The 20,737-nt window shown below is 34.4% G+C and overlaps 3 protein-coding genes across 12 annotated transcripts; all 3 read right to left on the bottom strand.

Annotated features, from left to right (window-relative positions):
• Positions 1 to 2,021: 2,021 nt before the first annotated feature.
• On the bottom strand, positions 2,022 to 11,452 carry LOC112022566 (TMV resistance protein N). 10 transcript variants are annotated; one of them, XM_065759604.1, is made up of 10 exons: positions 11,298 to 11,452; positions 10,952 to 11,041; positions 10,279 to 10,794; positions 7,569 to 8,664; positions 6,133 to 6,441; positions 4,935 to 6,011; positions 4,240 to 4,323; positions 3,441 to 3,495; positions 2,941 to 3,200; positions 2,022 to 2,554 (listed from the first exon to the last, which is right to left on the bottom strand). In XM_065759604.1, the coding sequence occupies exons 4-6, from the start codon at positions 8,622 to 8,624 to the stop codon at positions 5,415 to 5,417; spliced, it is 1,962 nt and encodes a 653-aa protein (XP_065615676.1). In that variant the 5' UTR covers positions 8,625 to 8,664; positions 10,279 to 10,794; positions 10,952 to 11,041; positions 11,298 to 11,452; the 3' UTR covers positions 2,022 to 2,554; positions 2,941 to 3,200; positions 3,441 to 3,495; positions 4,240 to 4,323; positions 4,935 to 5,414. The 10 variants fall into 10 exon arrangements, with proteins under 10 accessions (XP_065615676.1, XP_065639128.1, XP_065615623.1 ...); XM_065783056.1 differs by having other exon boundaries at positions 10,440 to 10,794; XM_065759551.1 differs by having other exon boundaries at positions 2,971 to 3,200; positions 10,440 to 10,794.
• Positions 11,453 to 13,608: 2,156 nt separating this feature from the next.
• On the bottom strand, positions 13,609 to 17,128 carry LOC112006517 (disease resistance protein RPS4B-like). Its single transcript, XM_065783005.1, has 3 exons — positions 16,721 to 17,128; positions 15,879 to 16,523; positions 13,609 to 15,797 (listed from the first exon to the last, which is right to left on the bottom strand). The coding sequence occupies exons 1-3, from the start codon at positions 16,877 to 16,879 to the stop codon at positions 15,084 to 15,086; spliced, it is 1,518 nt and encodes a 505-aa protein (XP_065639077.1). The 5' UTR covers positions 16,880 to 17,128; the 3' UTR covers positions 13,609 to 15,083.
• Positions 13,907 to 14,650, bottom strand: LOC112023300 (uncharacterized). Its single transcript, XM_065767951.1, has 2 exons — positions 14,642 to 14,650; positions 13,907 to 14,569 (listed from the first exon to the last, which is right to left on the bottom strand). Exons 1-2 carry the CDS (start codon positions 14,648 to 14,650, stop codon positions 13,907 to 13,909), a joined length of 672 nt encoding a protein of 223 aa, XP_065624023.1.
• Positions 17,129 to 20,737: the final 3,609 nt, after the last annotated feature.

Below are 20,737 nucleotides of genomic sequence, written 5' to 3'. Positions count from 1 at the left end.
CTCTCAGTCTAGAAGACGATCTAAGGATCCGGATAAACTGACATGCCTCCCTATTTGGACTGCTGTCAAGGCGGGTTTCAATGTTCGAAAAAGGTGTATGTTGGTATGTGGGAACTAACTCTGAGCTTAATTTAGGAGAGTAAATGGGTTAAAAGAGGCACGGTTAGGGAGTTAATTGGGGGCCCTGTTATGAAGACATGAGGCTGATTTCACCATTGCTAATATGTTCGGGTGGGAAGATGGTGTTTTGAAAAAAATATCTTTTGACCTTCCTTTTGAAGTTCGGGGAAAAATTATTGCCAACCCGATGCAGATGTATGGGGAAAAAAAGATACCCTAGCTTGGAAGTATTCTAAAGATGGTGATTTTAGTGCTGCTTTAGCTTATGATTTGGCGAGTGCAGAGGACAAGGTCTGAAATCTTTTTCAAGTAAATGGCTATGGAAGTTGGATACACTTCCAAAAATTAAGCATTTTATATGGCTATGTTTCCACCACAGTGTTCCAATTAGGTAGATTCTTAATACCAAGGATATCCAATGTAATACTTGCTGCCTGCTGTGTCAATGCCAAGATGAATCTATTATCCACCTATTGAGGGACTGTCTTTTCCTTGAGCTTCTTAGAATAAAATTGGAACACCTTAGGCTTGCGCTAATTTTAATACAGCTTGACTTGACGGAATGGATTACACGGAACTGCCTTTGTAATAACCAGATTCAAGCTAACGGGATTCCGTGGATTACTCTTTTTTCTATTTCGCTATGGTGTCTATGGAAGCATAGAACAGAAGTAGTTTTTGACAACTCTGTTAGTAATCCTAACCTCCATGGCTGTGTGTATTAATATGGCTAGAGAATATTATTATGTCGTAGGGAGGGGCAGCAATTAAAGAGACATATTGTTACTCCTATTGTTGGCGCAAACCTGAACAAGGATGGTTCAAACTCAATTCTGATGAGGCTTCTCAAGGCAACCCAGGAAAGGCTGGGGGTGGAGGTCTCATTCGGGATCATTAGGGGATGTGGATCAAGGGATATATGAGGAGAATAGGTGTGGCGTCGAGCTTTGCTGCTAAGTGCTAGCCTTAGGGACGAGCTGCTACTTGCAATTCAATTGGGCATAAATATTTAGCTGTTGAACTTGATGCTCTCACTGTTGCTAAACTTGTATCTGACAGTTCAACATCTAATAGATCATACTCTCCTATTCTAAATGATTGCAGGTTCCTCCTGAGACAGTTTCATCGCTTCAAGGTTAGCCATACCTTTAGAGAGGGCGAACCAATGTGCTGACTTTCTTGCTCGTGCTGGTTGCTCACTAGATGAGGATTTTGTTGTATTAGAATTTAACCATCTTGATGTATTACTTAATATGTTAAGTTCAGATGCTACTGGTCTGTACTCTTTAAGGCTCACAGCACGACTTCTTAGTTTATATATATATATTCCTCTTAACCAAAAAAAAAAAAGGTTTGTACGGGAGAACTTGTTATGGACGTAATCAATAGAAAGAGTAATGAGGTATTGAATTATGCCTCTGGTAAAAATATAAAGATTGTTTTGGTTTGAATGAGGACGTTTACATAACTTTTGCTGTTTATAGTGCATGATATCAAACCCGACCAACTCTAGAGTTTTTTCAGGTTTTCCAGGGGAGTCACAAATAATCGTATGGGAATCATTTCAGACCAATTCTGACTCATTTTGGACAATACCATGTTAATGATGACAATAAGAACCAATCTTTTGCTAGAGAAAAATTGGCCTCTACATTTTGTCCCCCCTTTCTCAAACACTAATTAAGGAAATGCTAAATATATATATATATATGTATATAATTTTTTATTTTTAGTGAACATAAAATTTTCATTAGTTGAAAAAGAAAACAATATGGCATCATTTATTTCAGTATAAAAAAAATAAAAATAAAAACTTACCCCGGTTGGTTTTGTAAAGGGTTAAATTAATATTTTAATACACTTAAGATTAAATATTTTCATGAGAAGATACCTGTTATAACTTATAAATGTCTAATTTAATATATGATCCTACAAATATTTTAGAAAATAAATTAAATGTTACATCACATTACAAAATAATTACATATTCTTGCACATTACATGAGTCTGTTACTATTACTAATTGATGCCTCATCCCAACCTCAAGCCTCATGGTTTATAAGATCATCTACTATTAAAAACTCCTTTGCAAATCCAGATTACTATTTGGGTTGGCTTTAAATTCCTGGACCCATGGAATCCAAAGACCCTCCCACATATCAATGCTATTAGCCTACATATCATGCACTTATTATAGCCTTTTCAAAACCTCTCCATATCCAGAGGCCTTTCCATTCAACCCCCTTTGCCACTTCTTGTTATATGTCCATACTTGCCTCTTAACACTTGAAACAAAGGATGTCTTGGTCAAAAGCAACCATCCAACCTAGTTTGGCAATTATGGCTTGATTAAATGCTTTGAACTTTCTGAAACCTAGTTCCCCACTTTTGCTTAGCCTGCTGAATCAAATCCCATGTTTTCCAAGCAACATACCTGCCATTTCCATCAACACTTTCAGACATCAGCTTTCCTTTTTTTCACACTGCAAATTGAAAGAAGCCAGAGTGTATGTGGAGATAGATTGTATCACACAGCTGCTATTATCATATATTAATTCATTTGATATGAATTATTATGCTGCAAATGAAACCGTGTATGCAAGCCGGGGGAACTTCAGATGTTCTACAACTAGCATCCAAAATTCACAGAGCTCTGTTTATACTATTTCTTTTGGTAATTAGAAATTGCTTGTTCGGGCTAGTCGAAGTTTTTGTCTACCAAATTAGTAGATTTTAATTTTAAATTAGATTCATGTTAACTTAATCTAATATTGAAAGGTGTGTTGAGACCTGCTCAAATGATATGACTAGTGTACATACCATTCAATCAGCACAATGGTGACTACTCACATATAAAAGTCCCTTCTGTCTTAGGTCCTAAATATGTGCTTCATTACAAGTCAAGATTTTAATCGTTATTCACATTCCATAATATGCTCCAAGATTGACATCAACTTCTATATGTTGTCAGCAGATTCCTTTAGCAACGTCAGCTTCTACACTGGCCTGAATGCTGATTTAATTTGAAGAAGATATTAACAATATACTGGTTTGGCCATGACTATCAACTAGACAAATCCCTGAAAAAATCAAAGAAGATTACATCAAGGGGTGAACTTGTTTAAAGCTTCCAACAATATTGTTTGTTGATTTTTTAATTGCCAGGAAATATTCTAGAATGAAGATTGCATTAATGCTTAGTTAATTGTACAGCGTGATTGATAAAAATTAGTAGCTTCCAAACGTCTACAAAATTCACAACTCATGCTCTCATAGACATTAACTCAAAATCACTACACAAGAGAATTGTGAAAAGTTACCTGAAAGTATAACTTATATACCATCCAATAACAGTAGGCTCAATTGAATGTGATCCTGTAGAAATCATTATAACAGATAATGACTAGAACCCGTTTAAAAAAGAAAGGAAAAGACCATATTCTACTGTCATTATGAAACAAGATACAAGGATATGTCTCTTGAATACGTTTCCAAATCATTATAACCGATCGAAACCATTTTACAAATTCAAAACAACATACCAGGATTTTCAGTTATTTAAAAAAAAAAAAAAGAGTCATATTGACAGAAATGCTTATACACATCCAACAGCAGTAGCCTCAACTGAAATTCAATTTTTCAGTTATTTAAAAAAAAAAAAAAGAGTCATATTGACAGAAATGCTTATACACATCCAACAGCAGTAGCCTCAACTGAAATTCAAGCTAAGAAAATCTTCACCATTTAGCAGCCAGTCAAAGTATAAGTAGGACATTAGATATTTTCTTCTAGAGACCTAAATTGTTATCACCCATATATATGTGAAAACTTGAGTAGTGTGGTACTACAATTAAAATAATATTTAACTCATGAATAATCAGTATAATTGGAGTTCCTCCTTGCCCTTTCTGAAAGGCATAGCACCAATGATTATATGAAGTATAAACATGGTAGAGAAGGAAGTCCTATAGTAACTACACAGTCTCTAGTTTTCACGTTTCAAAATTTATGAGGAAAATTTCTCTTGCTTTTGCCAGCACTACACAAGGTGAATATGGAAATTAGCATAATACATGAACACTTAAAAATGGGATGCCATAATAGGACTAAACCATCTACCTTAAAAAAATTAATAAAGTTCATCCTCATCATCGTCCCCATCATCATCCTCGCCATCATCCCCATCATCATCATCATCACCAACTGCATATATGTGTAAACCTAAGTTAGTATGATAATAATAATAATAATTCACTCATTACTAATGAGTGTAATTGGAGTTTGCTTCCTACAGGTTTTGTTAGGCATGACACCAATGATTACAAAGAATATATATGGTAAGGAAGGAAATACTATATAGTCTCTAGCTTTTACATTTCAAAAATTTACCAGGAAAAGTTGTATTGCATTTGCCAGCACAAAATGAATATGTAAAATAGCATAATATCTGATAGTTACAAATAGGATGCCAAATTAGGATTGAAAGATCTACATTAGCAAAATCCATAGAGAAATGTGATGGGTGAAGCTTGAGAATGTATTTCCTATCTAGATCATATTCTTGTAAGTGATGATGATATATAGGCTTAGACAATTGGCAATAAACTCATGTGGCAGAATTTAAGTTTAATTTTCAGGAACTCAGAAAGTACAAGGTGATTGGGATTGCTTGTGCATGGTGAGCCAAAAGAAGAGAAAAAAAATAAAATAACGAGACTTACTTGCCAATGACAAAACCAGATGTATAGTTAGAAAGAAAAAAAGAGAGAAAAGGATTGGACATTAATGGGAAGGATGGTTGAGATGGTCATTACCAGTTAATTTATAGATGCCTACTTCCCCAAAGCTCTCAATCAAACATTGTGCATTTGTTTGGTTGAACTCACCCCAATGTTTGTATACCACGTCTTTCTCGTATACCAAACTGACCCCAATTTTTGTATCATAGAGCTTACTGCCCGTAAATTTAACCTTAATCTGACTGCATTCACCATTCCCAACAGTAGCAAACCACTCATCGCGAGACAAATACAATATGTAATTATCGTGAGTTTCAGTTTTGACCTCAACATTTATCCGGGTAGTAAAACGTTCAAAGGCACAGTGATTTTGAGACATTTTACCAATGGCTACCGCACGATGTGTAAAAGCACACGCGCCGCTTGGAGTTGATACTGATGCCCAGAGAGCTAATCCTATCCATTTACTATTATACCAATTTGAAGGCAGCTCTATGCTTATTGATTTCTCCACTATTTTAGTCAAACATGACGGCATAATTATCTGAAACTCAGTTATAGATCCATCCTCTTTTCCTTTGGAAGAAGTTCCATAAACGGTTTTACGACAAAGGAGTCCCTGTACCTGTACCCAAGGAAATGGAACAATATTGTAAATTCCTTTGGACTGTGCCTCTCATCATACGGAAGCCATTGGGAGAGAGGTTGTGACCAAATACTCAGTTTGACCCGTGCTGGTAACCATTTTAGATTTGTGCAGTAACTTAGATATAAGACAGTAAGGGCAGGCAAACACTCGATTGATGAGGGTTCTACTTTCTTAATAGCAGTCATGGCCAAATTGAGTCTCGATAGGCTTTTCATAATTCCCGTAAATTTCGGAAACGAACTGATTTTTGAGCAACCACAAAGTTTAAGATATCTAAGGGACTGCATTACAGCAGACATGCAGGGAAGATCGGTAAGAGATTCGCATCTTTCCAAATTTAAATACCTAAGCTTGCTGAGTTGTCCAATAGACGGGTGGATCTCTTCCAAGCTAACACACCGAAAAAGGTCTAGTCCCTCAAGCATCGGAACACCTGAAAAGTCAGGTGTCCTGATAAGGTTTTTGGAATCATGAAGATCAATGAACTTTAAGTTGTCTGAACGCTGTTACCAAAAAAGTAAAAAAGAGTTTTCGTTAAACGTAGAAATTAGTATTTGTAGCTACACTTAAAAAAAGAGAGATAACAAAAAGCAATAGAAAGGCAGTTAAAAAGAACAAAATTACCATTACTCCTTCCCAAAGATATTCGATTCTGCTATACTTCAAGTCAAGTTGAACAAGCTCCTTTCGTTGGGAACTGGATGACAAACATTTTAAAGGACAGTAGTCCCATCTAAGATGCCTTAGTTGATTAGGAACAAAAAGTTGTCTTTGGTTATTAAGAACAGCTCCTTGGTCATCCAAGTTGTGTACCTCCCCAATTATCATCAATCTAAGATTAGACATCTTTGATGATAACAGTTCAGGAACATCTTCAAACTTAAAACCAATTTCCTCGAATTGAAGGACTATGGCTTGAATTGCTTCTGTTGCCTAAGATTTCAAAAGCAAAGGTTTGGTGATTTGCAGTTTTGCACAGTCAAATGACAAGAATACTAAAATTATTCAACTTTTATACCGTTTTTAAAGCTGTAAAGGAGATTAAAAAAAATAAAATCTACTCCCTAAGTTTTCCATACATAAAACTCTCTAAAATATATATTTCTTTTAAAGGCCCTCGGCCCTCCAATATGCTGGCCCAACCGCAAATTTAATATTTAAAAATAGGAAAATGTACCTCAAATTATATACCATTTGGCATTGCCATTTTGTAGAGAAAAAAGAGAAATTTAAATGAAAGTGCAATAAGGTTGGTGTTTGGTTTTGCATTTTTAGGAAAATTAAATTTTTATAATAGAAGAAAAGTTGCATTTTCAAAAAGCAGCTCATGGACATCACTAGAAAATTGCATTTTCACACTGCAATTTTTCACATCAATAATAATTTCTACATATTTTACCAAACACTTAATTTCATTTTGTAAAACACATTTTCTAAACACAACTTCTAAAGTTTTCAAAACATGAATTTTCATAAAACTAACCCAAACGGATTCTAAAAAGTCCCATTAGTAATTAATAGATCGTAGTAAAACATCATATGTTGATAGTAAAATGTACTACATATAAAGGCCTATTAATAGATTGTATTACATCTTTTTTTTTTTAAGTCTTTTTTTATTATTAATCTGTTTAAAATTCATACATTAAAACTTGAAAGGTGCACTTCTACCTTTTAGAAATTCAAGACCAAAGAGGTGGGGTGGGGGGGAGGAAATCACGACATTACTTTTAAATTGACGGAAAAAGAAAATAGAGCCTATAGAATGATTTTTTTTTATATTAAAAAAAAATGTTAAGATAGCCTTTTTGTTCTAGGTAGTAACCAAGAGATGAATAATTAGTTCATTACGTCAAGAAAAATAAATTCAAATTCAAAGAGATAATATATGTTTTCAAAATATAAGAGATCATCATTGACAATATATTAGCATGGTAATAGGTAAATGAATGTTTTATTCTTGAATTCGTTACATAAATACTTATTGAACAAAATTATTTTACTAAACCAACTCAATATTATTCATTGAAATAAAATTATAGCTTTGTCATTTTTCTTACCATATCATTCTCCAATACATGACGCAAGTCCTTAACAAGCCACAACCGACTTTGCTTTCCAAGGTTTCCACCTGATTCAAAACGAATAATTTTTTGACCCATTTCTGATAGTAGATCATGCATCTCAAAACATTCGTCGTCATCCACCGTTAGGAGAGATCTTTCCTCAAGAACACTTACACCAATTCTTGCATCAAAACCACAATTCTCTAATATTTCTATTACTACATCTTTCTCTTTGCCTCTAAAGAAACATGCAATATCTAAGAATATCTCCTTCCACATTTCCTCTAGTCCATCGTAACTTATTTTAAGTATATCATGTATGTTTCCTTTAATATTTTTAAAACTATCCAATGCACTTTGCCACTCTTCTACTGTTCTTCCAACCAAAAAGGAACCCAAAGTAACAAGAGCTAATGGAAGGCCACTAGCATATTCTACAACTTTCTGGGAGAGCTGCATATAGCCTTCTTCAGGTTGCTTCTTTTTGAAGGCTTTCGAACAAAAAAGTGTTGAGGCATCATCATCATCTAATCCATTAGGCTTATATATTTTAAGCACTCCATGTTGGACCAACACATGTTCATCTCTAGTTGTTACGATGATCCAACTCCCCAATCCAAACCAGGCATGCTCTCCGACCAAATTTTCTAATTGATCCTTGTGATTAACATCATCTAGGACAAGTAGAACTTTTTTATGACGTAACCCACTCCTCTTGATTTTGTTAACTCCTCCTTGAACATTGTAGATCTTTCTATTACTTCCCCCCAAAATTTCATCAAGCAATTGTTGTTGTAATTCGTGTAGTTTACCATTTTCTGATCTTTCCCTAACATTGGCAATAAAACTAGAACCTTCAAAATGATCAGAATACATGTTATATATAGCATCAGCAAGAGTTGTTTTTCCCAGACCCCCCATACCACAAATCCCCATCATGTAAATATTGTTCCCAAAACCTACATATGAAGGGATCAATTCTGCCACCATAGAATTTATTCCTATCAAATTTTTGTTAATGCTTGAGGATTTAGAACTCAATTTCTCCATAATTCCTTTCACAAGGTCTTGGATAATTTCAGACTCATGCCTACAAAGAAGATAGAAAATATTAAAATGATGGACGAAACCAATTATAAAATTTTAGGGGAGAAAGAAAAATATTAGGCAAAGATACTCCTTGGGAGATATGTTTTCATAAATTAGTCCACTAATTTTCTTAGGTTAGCAATGATATTGGATCCACTAAATCCAAAATCTATTTCATTAAGAGATACAATGATCGAGCAAAAAATCAAGCATCTCATTTCATGCTTGATTGCTGAGAGAAACCTCATTGGAATATTTTAAGTTAAACATGCTAAATATAAATGTTTAAGACCCTTTGAGGTTGCTTGAGTACAAAATATTAATAACAATGGCAATACTCAAAATTTTCAAAGTAGACAGTTGAAAAAGCTTTGTATACCAGGTAAATGAGTGAAAAGGAGGTATTGGTTTCTATTAATTAAAAATAGAATTTAATGATTTATACCTTTGTGCCAACACAAACCCAGGCTTTTACTTCTTTAGTTAAGGCCCAAAGGTGTGTTATGTTTCTCTTTGATAAAAATCATTCAAAAGCACCCTAATATCAATGATAAACTCCTCAAAGCTGTACTTCTTCAAATTAAATTATGTAAACAATTGGTTTGGGAATGGGAATAAAATGGATAAATTGGTTTGATAATTTTTTTTATAACCGAAATAATGAAGAGCCAAAATTAAATCTTCATGAAATTGGCATGCCAAACTTGAATCCAAAACATAACTTGGCAAAAGTTAATTTTGGATGGTTGCATCATGTTGAGTTATAAAAGTGTTATAATTCTCCAAAATTTCACTTTGAATGACTTTAATTCTTAAGGGGCCAAAGAAGAATTTATAAAAATTTTCCTATGAAATAAATACTCCATTTGTTTTGACTAAAAATATTTGTCAGAAAATTGACTCATTGTCATGTATTTGGTTGCAATATAGAAAATGAGCTAATAAAACATTTTGTATTTTTACGGTCATTTGGGAGCCTCAAATGTTAACATTGACCCTAAAGTCTGAATTTATTCGAAAAATTTATAATAAAAAAAAAAAAAGGAATTTGGGAAAAAATCCACAGACAGTCAATACTGGTCAACTGCCAATTAATGGCGGTCAATAGTTGAACCGTGATGAGAGAGGAATTGTCTTTGGAGTTTAGAGAGTTTTTAACGTTGCAAAGTTTATTTGTAATGATTTAAGTAAAATGTTTTGGAAACCTTTTTATGTTCTGTTGGACGACTTTCAAACAATAAGAAAACTTTATCCACTTATATAAGAGGAAGCAAAAGATCTAGCCACAGGCCATCTCCATATCAAGGATTATATTATATTAAAAAAGAATATAATATAAAAAATTAATGTCAGCAGATTTGATTCTTAAAAAAAAAAAATGTTAATATATATATATATATATTCTTGAATCAAGTAATTCCATTTTGATCTTTTCACAGAGCTTTCCTAAGCCCAAATTCACAATCACTTCTACTGTTCCTAAAACTTTAACAGAATTTTAACTAGTATACCATGATGTAGTTCAATCCATGTATATTATGAAACATTCTCTTAGCTAATTATATGCTTCATGGTAAATAAAAGAAGCTTATCATTTGAAACTCATGAAAATTACCTATTTTGTAAATGCAGATCCCAACCGGAGATATCAGCCACTTTTTTTAAAGTATCTCTCCATGTTTCCACCTTCTCTATATTATCCTCAAAGCGTTTTTGGTGATCAATAAAGGCTTGTTTAAAAGTTTTTGTTTGTTTTCGTACAATAAATGGACTCACATTGTAAAAAGCTGGCAAAACTTCCAGTCCTATTTCATCCTTGCATTTGATAATCTTGGCAAGCTCCTCCAAGCCAAGCACCACGTAGAAGATGCATAGTTTCTTGTGAGAATGATGATAGCAAACTGTGATTCTTCAATTGCTTTGAAAAGCTCAGAAATACGTTCTCCTTTCTTGAGTTCTTCTTCATCCCTAAAAGTAATAATCCCCTTTCCTTTCAAAGCAACATATAGATGGTCAGTAAAATTAGTACGGGTGTCCTCACCTCTAAAACTAAGAAATACATCGTATTTTGGCTGACGTGTTGAAGAAGAAGATGGTGATGGTGATGACTCTCTTTTACGCTTCACTAAAGCTGTTGGAAATTTAGATAAAAGAAATACAGCCAATTAAAAATAAAGATAATTAAATAATTAAATTAGGGAAGAAGAAAACGATGTGAAGTGGGATTTTAATAAGAATAATAATAATAAGAGAGGATTGTGTGTTAAAACTTAAAAGTGAGAACTTACCCATTTGTGAGAAGGAATTACAGCAGCGATGGCCTCCAAAACCTCCCGTTTTTGCTTCTTCTTTTTTTTTTTTTGGCAAAGAAAGGACGACTGAAAATTATTTAATTATAAGAAATGTGACAAAGATAATTTAATAGATTTTTGAAAACAATACTACGGAATTTAAGCACTCTTGGTAATGAGAAAACCAACTCGAGTTTAAACCCCGAAAGTTGAAACTCTTGCTTCACGGCAATTAGGAAGAAGAAAACAATTTGATATGGATTTTTTCATTTTTCAAGAAAAAAAATTTTTTTTGAAAGGAAAGAAATATAAGGGATGAATAAGTGTGAAAATGACAACTTACAGAATTGGAAATTGAAAAAACAGTAGACTAGTAGTGATTGATTGTAATGATCGAAACCCAGTTGAAACAAAGGCGGATCCAATTGGTATTAGATATCTATTGGCTGTTTAATAAAGGTATGGATTCTGTTCTTTATTTCTTCTTGTGTTTGTCTCCACTACTCCTCCTTTTTATATTGCTTTTTTTTTTTTTAATTATTTTTTAAATATATAAAGGAGGAAGGAGACAGTAGTTTCGTGGTGGGCGAATGGCGTCCCTACCACGTATGAGAGATTTCCATCGAAGGAAATTTCCTCCCTAGTCTCCTCGTTCATATCTTTGCAGAAGAAAAAAGTATTACTTTTTTATTTAGCCAAAATTTATGGTAAAATATAAAAATTATCATTATAAAAATTATCATTAGACAAAAGTCTTCTTTTATTAGGTAAGGCTGTATTGTAAGGTGGTGAGACACATGTCCACCATCCACACGTGTCCACCATCCAACGTGTCCAGTGGAAACTTCCACTGGACACAAGCCGTGTCCCAGGTGAACACTCTAGAGTCATTCTCCGAAACTCCAAGCCAAGTTGTCCACAACATGTCAACAACAGCCCACACGCACAAAACAAAAGTCCGCCTTTCACACTACTGCTTGACGGGAAACACCCTAGAAGGGAAGAAACTCAGCGTATTCATGTCATCTTCAAAGCAAAAAGGCAAAGAAAAAAAAATGGTATGAGTATGACATTGATGAATTGTGATTTACTTGGCACATACAAAGTCTTCTTTAATTTAACAAAAAGACAAAAGTCTTCTTTTATTAGGTAAGGTTGTATTGTAAGGTGATGAGACTTTGCGTGTGTGGCTAGGTCAGCACGGACGCAACTAATGTGTGGGCTTGGGGGCCATGACCCTAGATTTTGAAAAAATAACTAGTATATATCTACCCAAAAATTCTAACTAGACAAAAATCATATGTTGTTGGTTTTTTTTTTTTTTTTATAAGATTTTTTTTCCACTCAAACGTGTAGGTCCTCTTATAAAATGAGGAACCATCTTTGTTTGAATATTTTTCTCTTGTAATTATTATCTAATAACAAGAATTTAGAAAGGTTATCTAATTGCAAGTTGTGTTTGAAAACTTGAATTTGGATATAAGTTTTGATTTTGAATCAATAGATTTGACATGCCTCAATTTCAAATCCATTGATGTGGCCAAAAATCCTGGGATATGAATTTGGTCAAGAAGCGCCTCCATCCATGTGGCCAAATAAATTTTGCATCTCTCCAAACTTTGCAAATTGGTTTGACCTTGTGATAGTCACCACAACTTTTTTAATAGCTACAAATAATTTAAAATAAATGAATAATAATAGAATACGTTATCTGATAGACAAAATTGCAATAGGTCCTGTACAACTTTGTACCACAATTTAATTAAATAGTGGTAATAAAAAAGAGAAAATGTTAATGGATGTTCTAAGGGTATTAGTTTAGGAAATAATTTTAGAAACTTTTATAGAAAAAGAAAAAAGAAATTAATGTTTTTTTTAATGATTTTTTATTACATTGATTAATGAAAAGGTTGCACTTTTCTTTACCCAATTTTTGTCCATGATGCAATCAAAATTGTTACCTTGATTTCTCGATCAAGAATCTTTGAAATTTGATTCTAAAAAAAAAAAAAAAAAAAAAAAATGAACCCCCCCCAAAAAATCCTATAAACCAAACACTTCTTAAGGCCCATTAATGAGGAATCACTACGTGACAGGCCAAGAAGTGAGCTATTATTTTGTTGCGCCCTACCAAAATTTTGTACTCCTAAATCCCAAATTTAAAAAAAGAAAAAAGAAAAAGAGAAAGAGAGTCGTAACTAAATAAAGGATCGGAGCCCATTATTGAAATTAGCCCAAATCCACATAAACTGGTCCGAGAGAGATGAAAAAAAAAAAGAAAAAAGAAAGAAAGAAAGAATTGCAGATCTAAATCTGACCCACGATAGTATACATAGATTGGGAGATCCGAAACCTATTAAAAAAAAAAAAAAAAAATCTAATCCTAATTCCTAACTCTAAAATTAACCCCACCACCTTTGGCTTTGTCTCTAGCTCTCATCCCCATTCCAAATGAACTGCAAGGAATATATTGTTTCATAAACATTATCTTAAAAACACATAGAAGGCAGAAATGTGATAAAGTTACCTAAAAGTATTGCTCGTAGGCCATCCAATAGCACTAGCCCACTTGAAATTCATCCAACAAAAAAATAGTATTACAAAAACCATGTAACTCCTTATCTGTCAAGAGCTAGATTCCCTTTAAAAATAAATAAATAAATAAATCTTAAACTCCATTTTCATTTTGAAACAAGATGATTTAGATATGCCAATTGAACAAATTCCCAAATCATTGTAATTGAACCAAATACAAATTTAAAACATGGTTAGGCTCATTGAATTGCATGTGCACATCTAGTTGTCAAAGCCTCAATCGATATTCATCCTATGAAAAATAGCTAGTCAAAGTATAAACAGGACATGAGGTTCATCTTCTGTAGTCATGTCAAACATCATCATCATCATCATCTGCATGTGCATCATAATCATCATCTGCATATGCATCATCATCTACACATACTGATATACACCACCATCTGCATATGAAGCAGCATCATCATCATCATTTACATATACATCATCATCTGCATATGAAGCATCATCATCATCATCTACATATGCATCACCATCTGCATATGAAGCAGCATCATCATCATCTACATATACACCACCATCTGCATATGAAACAGCATCATCATCATCATTTACATATACATCATCATCTGCATATGAAGCATCATCATCATCATCTACATATACACCACCATCTGCATATGAAGCAGCATCATCATCATCATTTACATATACATCATCATCTGCATATGAAGCATCATCATCATCATCTACATATGCATCACCATCTGCATATGAAGCAGCATCATCATCATCTACATATACATCACCATCTGCATATGAAGCAGCATCATCATCATCATTTACATATACATCATCATCTGCATATGAAGCATCATCATCATCATCTACATATACACCACCATCTGCATATGAAGCAGCATCATCATCATCATTTACATATACATCATCATCTGCATATGAAGCATCATCATCATCATCTACATATACATCACCATTTGCATATGAAGCATCATCATCACCTACATATACATCATCACCACCAATTCCATATTTGTCAACATCTGAGTTAGTAGGGTACTATAATTAAATAATAATAATAATAACAATAACAATAACAATAATAATAATAATAATTCACTCATTACAAACTAGTGTCATTGGAGTTTCTTGTTATCTATTTTATAGGGCATGACACCATTGATTATCAAGTATACACATGGTAGGGAAGGAAATACTATTTAGTCCTCAGTTTTCAAGTTTCAAAAAGTTATCAGGAAAAATTGTCTTGCATTTGCCAGCAGAAAATGAATATGCAAAATGGCATGATACTCTGATAGTTACATGCCAAATTAGGATTGAACCATTTACATTACCAAAATTCTTGGTCTTGGAGCAGTGTAACGAGTAAAGCTTTAGAATGTATTTCCTATTAGATCATATTCTTAACTTGCCTAAGGCTCTATACTAGTTATTAAGCTTCCTGAAAGTGATGATGATGTAGAGCCTTAGAAAATATAGGGTGATTGGGATTGCTTGCGGTCAGCTGAAAGAAGAAAAAAAAAAAGGAAAAAAAAAGGGGGGCTGGACTATACTAATGAGCTGTACAACAAGTAAAATAAAATAAAATAGGATTAGACTTATAATAGGAAAGATATTGGAGCTGGTCATTACCATTGTATGAAAAGAGATCACTTTCCTCAGGTTCGATATCGCTATAGTCATCACAGCTACTTTTTGAATTGTCAAATCCATGATAGACACCATCCCAACCTTCATAAGTAATGACACGGCTACTGCTGCATTGTGCAATTGCTTGGTTTAACTCTTTCTTGTCTTGCTCATATACCAAACTGAACCCACATTTCTGCACACTGGCAAACGAGCTAGGGCATTCAAATACAACCTCAATCTGACTGCTTTCACCATTCCCAACAGTGGCAAACCAATCATCACGAGACAAATACAATATCCAAATGTGGCCCCTAAGATGTAATTTTCTATAGAAAGTTTTAGAGGCATATTGAATGTGACGCATATAACCAAGGGCTTTCACACGTGCGCTAATATCAATCCTACCAAGACAAGCAGAATTATATGCTTTGACAAGAGCACAGAGTGCGAATCCCATCCACCTACTATTACACCAATTTGGAGACAGTTTTATGCTCTTTGAGTTCCCCAACCGTTGATGACTTAACCACCGTGGAATTTGAAATCCAGGAATACTTATCTGAAATTCAGTTTTAGATCCATCCTCTTTCCTTTTGGGGGAAGTTTCATATCCAGTTTTACGACAAAGGAGTCTCTGTATTAAAAAAAAATAATAATAAATTTATATTTGTGATACTCCATTTAGCAAAGAGAGAGAGTGAGAAAGAGAGACTACCTGTAGGTAACGGTTCAATATTGTAAATGCCACTCCGCCGCTGCTCTCATCATAAGACTGGGAAGGAGGTCGTGACAAACTGCTCTGTCTAAGCAGTGCTGGTAATGGTTCTAGGGAAGTACATCCTTCAGCATTTATATATCTCACACTTGCTGGAAGCTCTGGCACTGATCGAAGCTTCTCACAGAGGGAAAAATCAAGAGCTTCAAGGTTGGAGAGTTGACCGATGCTTAGAGGCAGGGTGACAAAATTGATACCACTTAGTGTTAGGTATTTTAAGGAGGACAAGCACTTTATTGATGTGGGTGGTAGTACATTAATAGCAGTCCAACTTAAATGAAGTTCTGATAGGCTTTTCATAATTCCCTTAAATTCGGGAATTTTGCTCAAATTCGAGCAACTATTAAGATTAAGAACGGTGAGGGATTCCATTTCAGCAGACATGCTGGGAAGATCGGTAAGAGATTTGCAGAGCTGCAGTTGTAAATGGCTAAGCCTGCTGAGTTGTCCAATAGATGGGTGGATCTCAACCAACCGAGAGCACCCAAAAAGAATCAGTTTCTCAAGACTCGGAATCCCCGAGAAGTCCGGTGTTCTAATAAGGTTGGAACAGTCAACATGGACGTACTTTAACTTGCCTAAAAACTGTTACAACCAACAATAATTAAAAAATTATATTAAATTTAAACAACTTTCTGCTTTCAAAAAAAAAAAATTAAAACAAGTTTATTGATGGGAGGAGGAAATCCAGATAAACCGGGAGTGTATTGTATCTTACACTTTAAAGAAAACAAAAATAACAAATACTCTAATAGAAAGGCAGTTATAAAGAACAAAATTACCTTTACTCCTTCCCAAAGATATTCAAGGTTGTTATACCAAAGGTCAAGATGACCAAGCTCCTTTAGTTGGAAACTTGATGGCAAACATTTCAAAGAACAGCTATTGAAAGCATTCGGGTTGCGGCGGTGAGAAACAGATAGCAATCTAAGATTAGGCATATTTGAAAAGGCTTCAGAAAATTCTCCAAACTTGAAATCCTTTTCATCGCATTTGACGACTATGGCTCGAATTGCTTTTGATGCCTGATATTTCGAAAGCAAAGTATTGGTGATGTGCACAGGCAAATGATAAGAATAACCACTTCTTAATTAGTAGACTCAAGTATTTTATTTAATTTTTGCATTCCCCTCCCCTCCTTAAAAAGAAGCCCCCAAATGGTGGCCCAACTTCAAATTTCATAATAGAAAATAGTAAAATTGACTACATATTACCATTTGGCATGGCAAGAGTAAAATTGCATTTTCACACTGCAATATTTCATATCTACAATAATTTTCACATATTTTACCAAACACTTAATTTTATTCTAAAAAACACATTTTTCAAAACAAAACTTCTAGAATTTTCAAAAACTTACTAAAACAGATGTTAAAAGTCCCATTAAAGAACTAATGGATCGTAGTCAAGTGTACAACATCATATTTTAAAGTTTTTTTTTTCCTTACGAATTTAAAACTCATTCATTAAAACTAGAAAGATGCACTTCTACTGTTTAGATATTCAAAACCAAGAGGGTAATTAATAGTAAATTACAGCATTATTTTAAAAGTGAGGGAAAAAGAAAAAAGAAAACCCACATAATGAATTTTTTATTTTTTAAAAAGGAATTAATTTATTGAAAAAAACAATGTCACTATACCTACCCAATCTTATTCACTGAGATAAAATTATAGTTTTGTCATTGTTCTAACCATATTGTTCTCCAATACACAAAGCAAATCCTCAATGAGCCACAACCTACTTTGCTTTCCAAGATTTCCACCTGATTTTAAATGAACAAAATTTTCACCCATTTCTTTTAATAGACCATGCATTCCCAAACATTCCTCTTCTATAGTTAGGAGAGATTTTTCCACGAGAACACATATACCAATTTTTGCATTAAAACCACAATTCTCTAATATCTCTATTACTTTATCTTTCCCCCTCCCTCTGAAAAAATACATGCAATATCTAAAAATATCTCCTTCCACATTTCCTCTAATCCATCATAACTTATTTTAAGTATGTCAAGTATTTCTCCTTTAGTTTTTTTAAAACTGTCCAGTGCACTTTGCCATTCATCTGTTGTTCTTCCAACCAAAAAGGAACCCAAAGTAACAAGAGCTAGTGGAAGGCCATTAGCATATTCTACAACTTTTTGGGAGAGTTGCATATAACCTTCTTTTGGTTGCTCCATTTTGAAGGCTTTCAAACAAAAAAGTGTTGAGGCATCATCATTATTTAATACTTTGGGCTTATATCTTTTAAGCACTCCATGTTGGACCAACACTTGTTCATCTCTAGCTTTTATGATGATCCAACTCCCTAATCCAAACCAGTTTTGCTCTCTGGCCAATTTTTCTAATTGGTCCAATTGGTTGACATCATCTATAACTAGTAGTACTTTTTTATGATGTAGTCTTTTTTTAATCATGTCAACTCCTTAGTGGAGGGAGAAATATCAACTAAGTATAGTCACCCACCTCTCATCCCATGCATCGGATCATTTGCCGATAATTCTCCAAACTAAAAGTTTTCGGCAGAACAGACCCAGAAGAGACAGAAAGTTCAAGTTTGATGAGTCATGATTATTATGGGATGACTGTGAAAATGTGGTGAAGGAAGCTTAGGATCTAGTAGGGGCAAAAGCTGCTGGTTTGGGATTGATCAAGGAAAAAATAAAACTCTGTGGAGCGGAGTTGCTAGCTTGGGGTTCATCTAAGACCAACCCAGATACTGAGGAAATAAAACAACTCCAGAAACGGATTGAGAATTTGACTGAAGCAGATGTCACAACTGAGAACAGAGCAAAATTTTTGGAGTGAGCAAATGAATGGATGAACTTTTACTAAAGCAGGAGATCTATTGGGCACGTAGGTCAAGAATTCCCTGGTTAAAATATGGAGATAAAAACACAATTTTTTCACTCCAAAGCAACTCAACGGAAAAGGCGAAACCATATTCAAGGGATTAAAAATTTGCAGAACCAATGGGTGGAAGATATGGAAGATATAGCAAAGGTGACTTTAGATTACTTTGATAATATGTTCAATGCAAGACCGTGTGATTAGATGGATGAATGCCTTGATGTAGTTTCTTGCAAGGTAACCCTTGATATGCAACATATTCTGTCCAGCGAATTTAATGAAGAAGAGATCAGAACGACATTGTTCCAAATGGGACCAACAAAGGCTCCTGGATCTAATGGTATGAATGATCTTTTTAACAAAAAATTTTGGCATATTGTGAGTGATAGTGTAATTACTACTATTTTGGATTATTTGAACTCTGGAAATATGGTACCTGACATCATTAATCATACTAATATTGTTTTCCAGAGAAAATGATTGATTTTGGACCTATCAGTTTGTGTAACATCATTTATAAAATTATATCCAAGGTTCTGGCAAACAGATTGAAACAAGTTTCCCCCCATATCATCTCTCCCATTCAAAGTACATTTGTACCTAGGCGCCTCATCACAGATAATGTTTTGGTGGCTTATGAAACTTTACACACCATGCACAACAGGAAAAATTGCAAAAAAGGCTCGCTAGCACTAAAACTAGATATCAGCAAGGCCTATGACTGGGTAAAGTGGCTTTCCTATAGGATGGGCTTTCCAGAAGGGTGGATAAAAAGGGTGATGGGTTGTGTGACTACACCATCATTCTCTGTGCTTATTAATGGCAAGCCTTTCGGTAATATTCACCCATTGAGAGGAATCCGACAAGGAGATCCTCTTTCACCATATCTATTTCTTTGTGTGCAAAGGGCTTTACTTCCTTGTTGGCAAAGGCGGAATTGGAGGGACGTATCCATGGAGTATCCATTTATAGAAGAGCACCAACAATCTCTAATCTTTTATTTGCAGATGACTCTTTGCTATTCTATTGGGCAACCCATAATGAAGCTGGGATGATTGCTGATGTTCTTCAAGTTTATGCAAAGGCTTCAGGTCAGAGTATAAATATGGAGAAATCATCAGTGTATTTTAGTAGTAATACCCCTAATGATAAAAAGGAAGAGATTATGGGAACTCTGGGTGTTAAAGAGGTGGATTGTTTTGAGTCATATTTGGGGCTGCCTACATTAATTGGGCTTGCAAAGTACCAAACTTTTTCTTTTTCAAAGGATAGAGTTTGGAAAAAATTACAGGGATGGAAAGGCATGTTGCTATCTAGGGCTGGTAAGGAAGTCCTTATCAAAGCAGTGGTTTAATCTATTCGCACTTACACTATGGGGGTGTTCCAACTTCCAATGAAATTGTGTGATGAGATGAACTCAATGTGTGCAAGATTCTGGTGAGGACAGGTGGGGAATGACAGGAAGATTCATTGGAAAAGTTAGGATAAATTAACTATTGCAAAGAATGAGGGTGGAATGGGATTCTGAGACCTGAGGTTATTCAATCTAGCTATGCTAGCCAAACAAGGATGGAGGCTGTTACAAGAAAAGGATTCACTTTTCTACAAATTTTTTTCAACTAGATATTTTCCACGATCTCATTTTCTTGATAATGTTGAGTTGACTAATTGTTCCTATGTCTGGAGAAGCATCGTGGTAGCCCTGCCCATTCTAAAGTCTGGATGTTATTGGAGAGTTGGAGATGGATCAACCATAAAAGTTCATTCGGATAGATGGATCCCTAACCATCCAACAATTAAATTCCTTTACCCGGCCAATGAAGATATGGAGAATTGGATAGTTTCAGACCTTATTGATCCGAATCTAAACTGGTGGCAACGAGATCTCATCATGAAAACATTCGATAGAGAGGATGCAAAAGCTATTTGTCAAATCCCCCTAAGCCA

The sequence above is a fragment of the Quercus suber genome, unplaced genomic scaffold (assembly GCF_002906115.3).
Source record: "Quercus suber isolate HL8 unplaced genomic scaffold, Cork oak 2.0 scaffold_2, whole genome shotgun sequence".
NCBI lineage: Eukaryota > Viridiplantae > Streptophyta > Magnoliopsida > Fagales > Fagaceae > Quercus > Quercus suber.
This window is presented reverse-complemented; position numbering and strand designations above follow the sequence as displayed.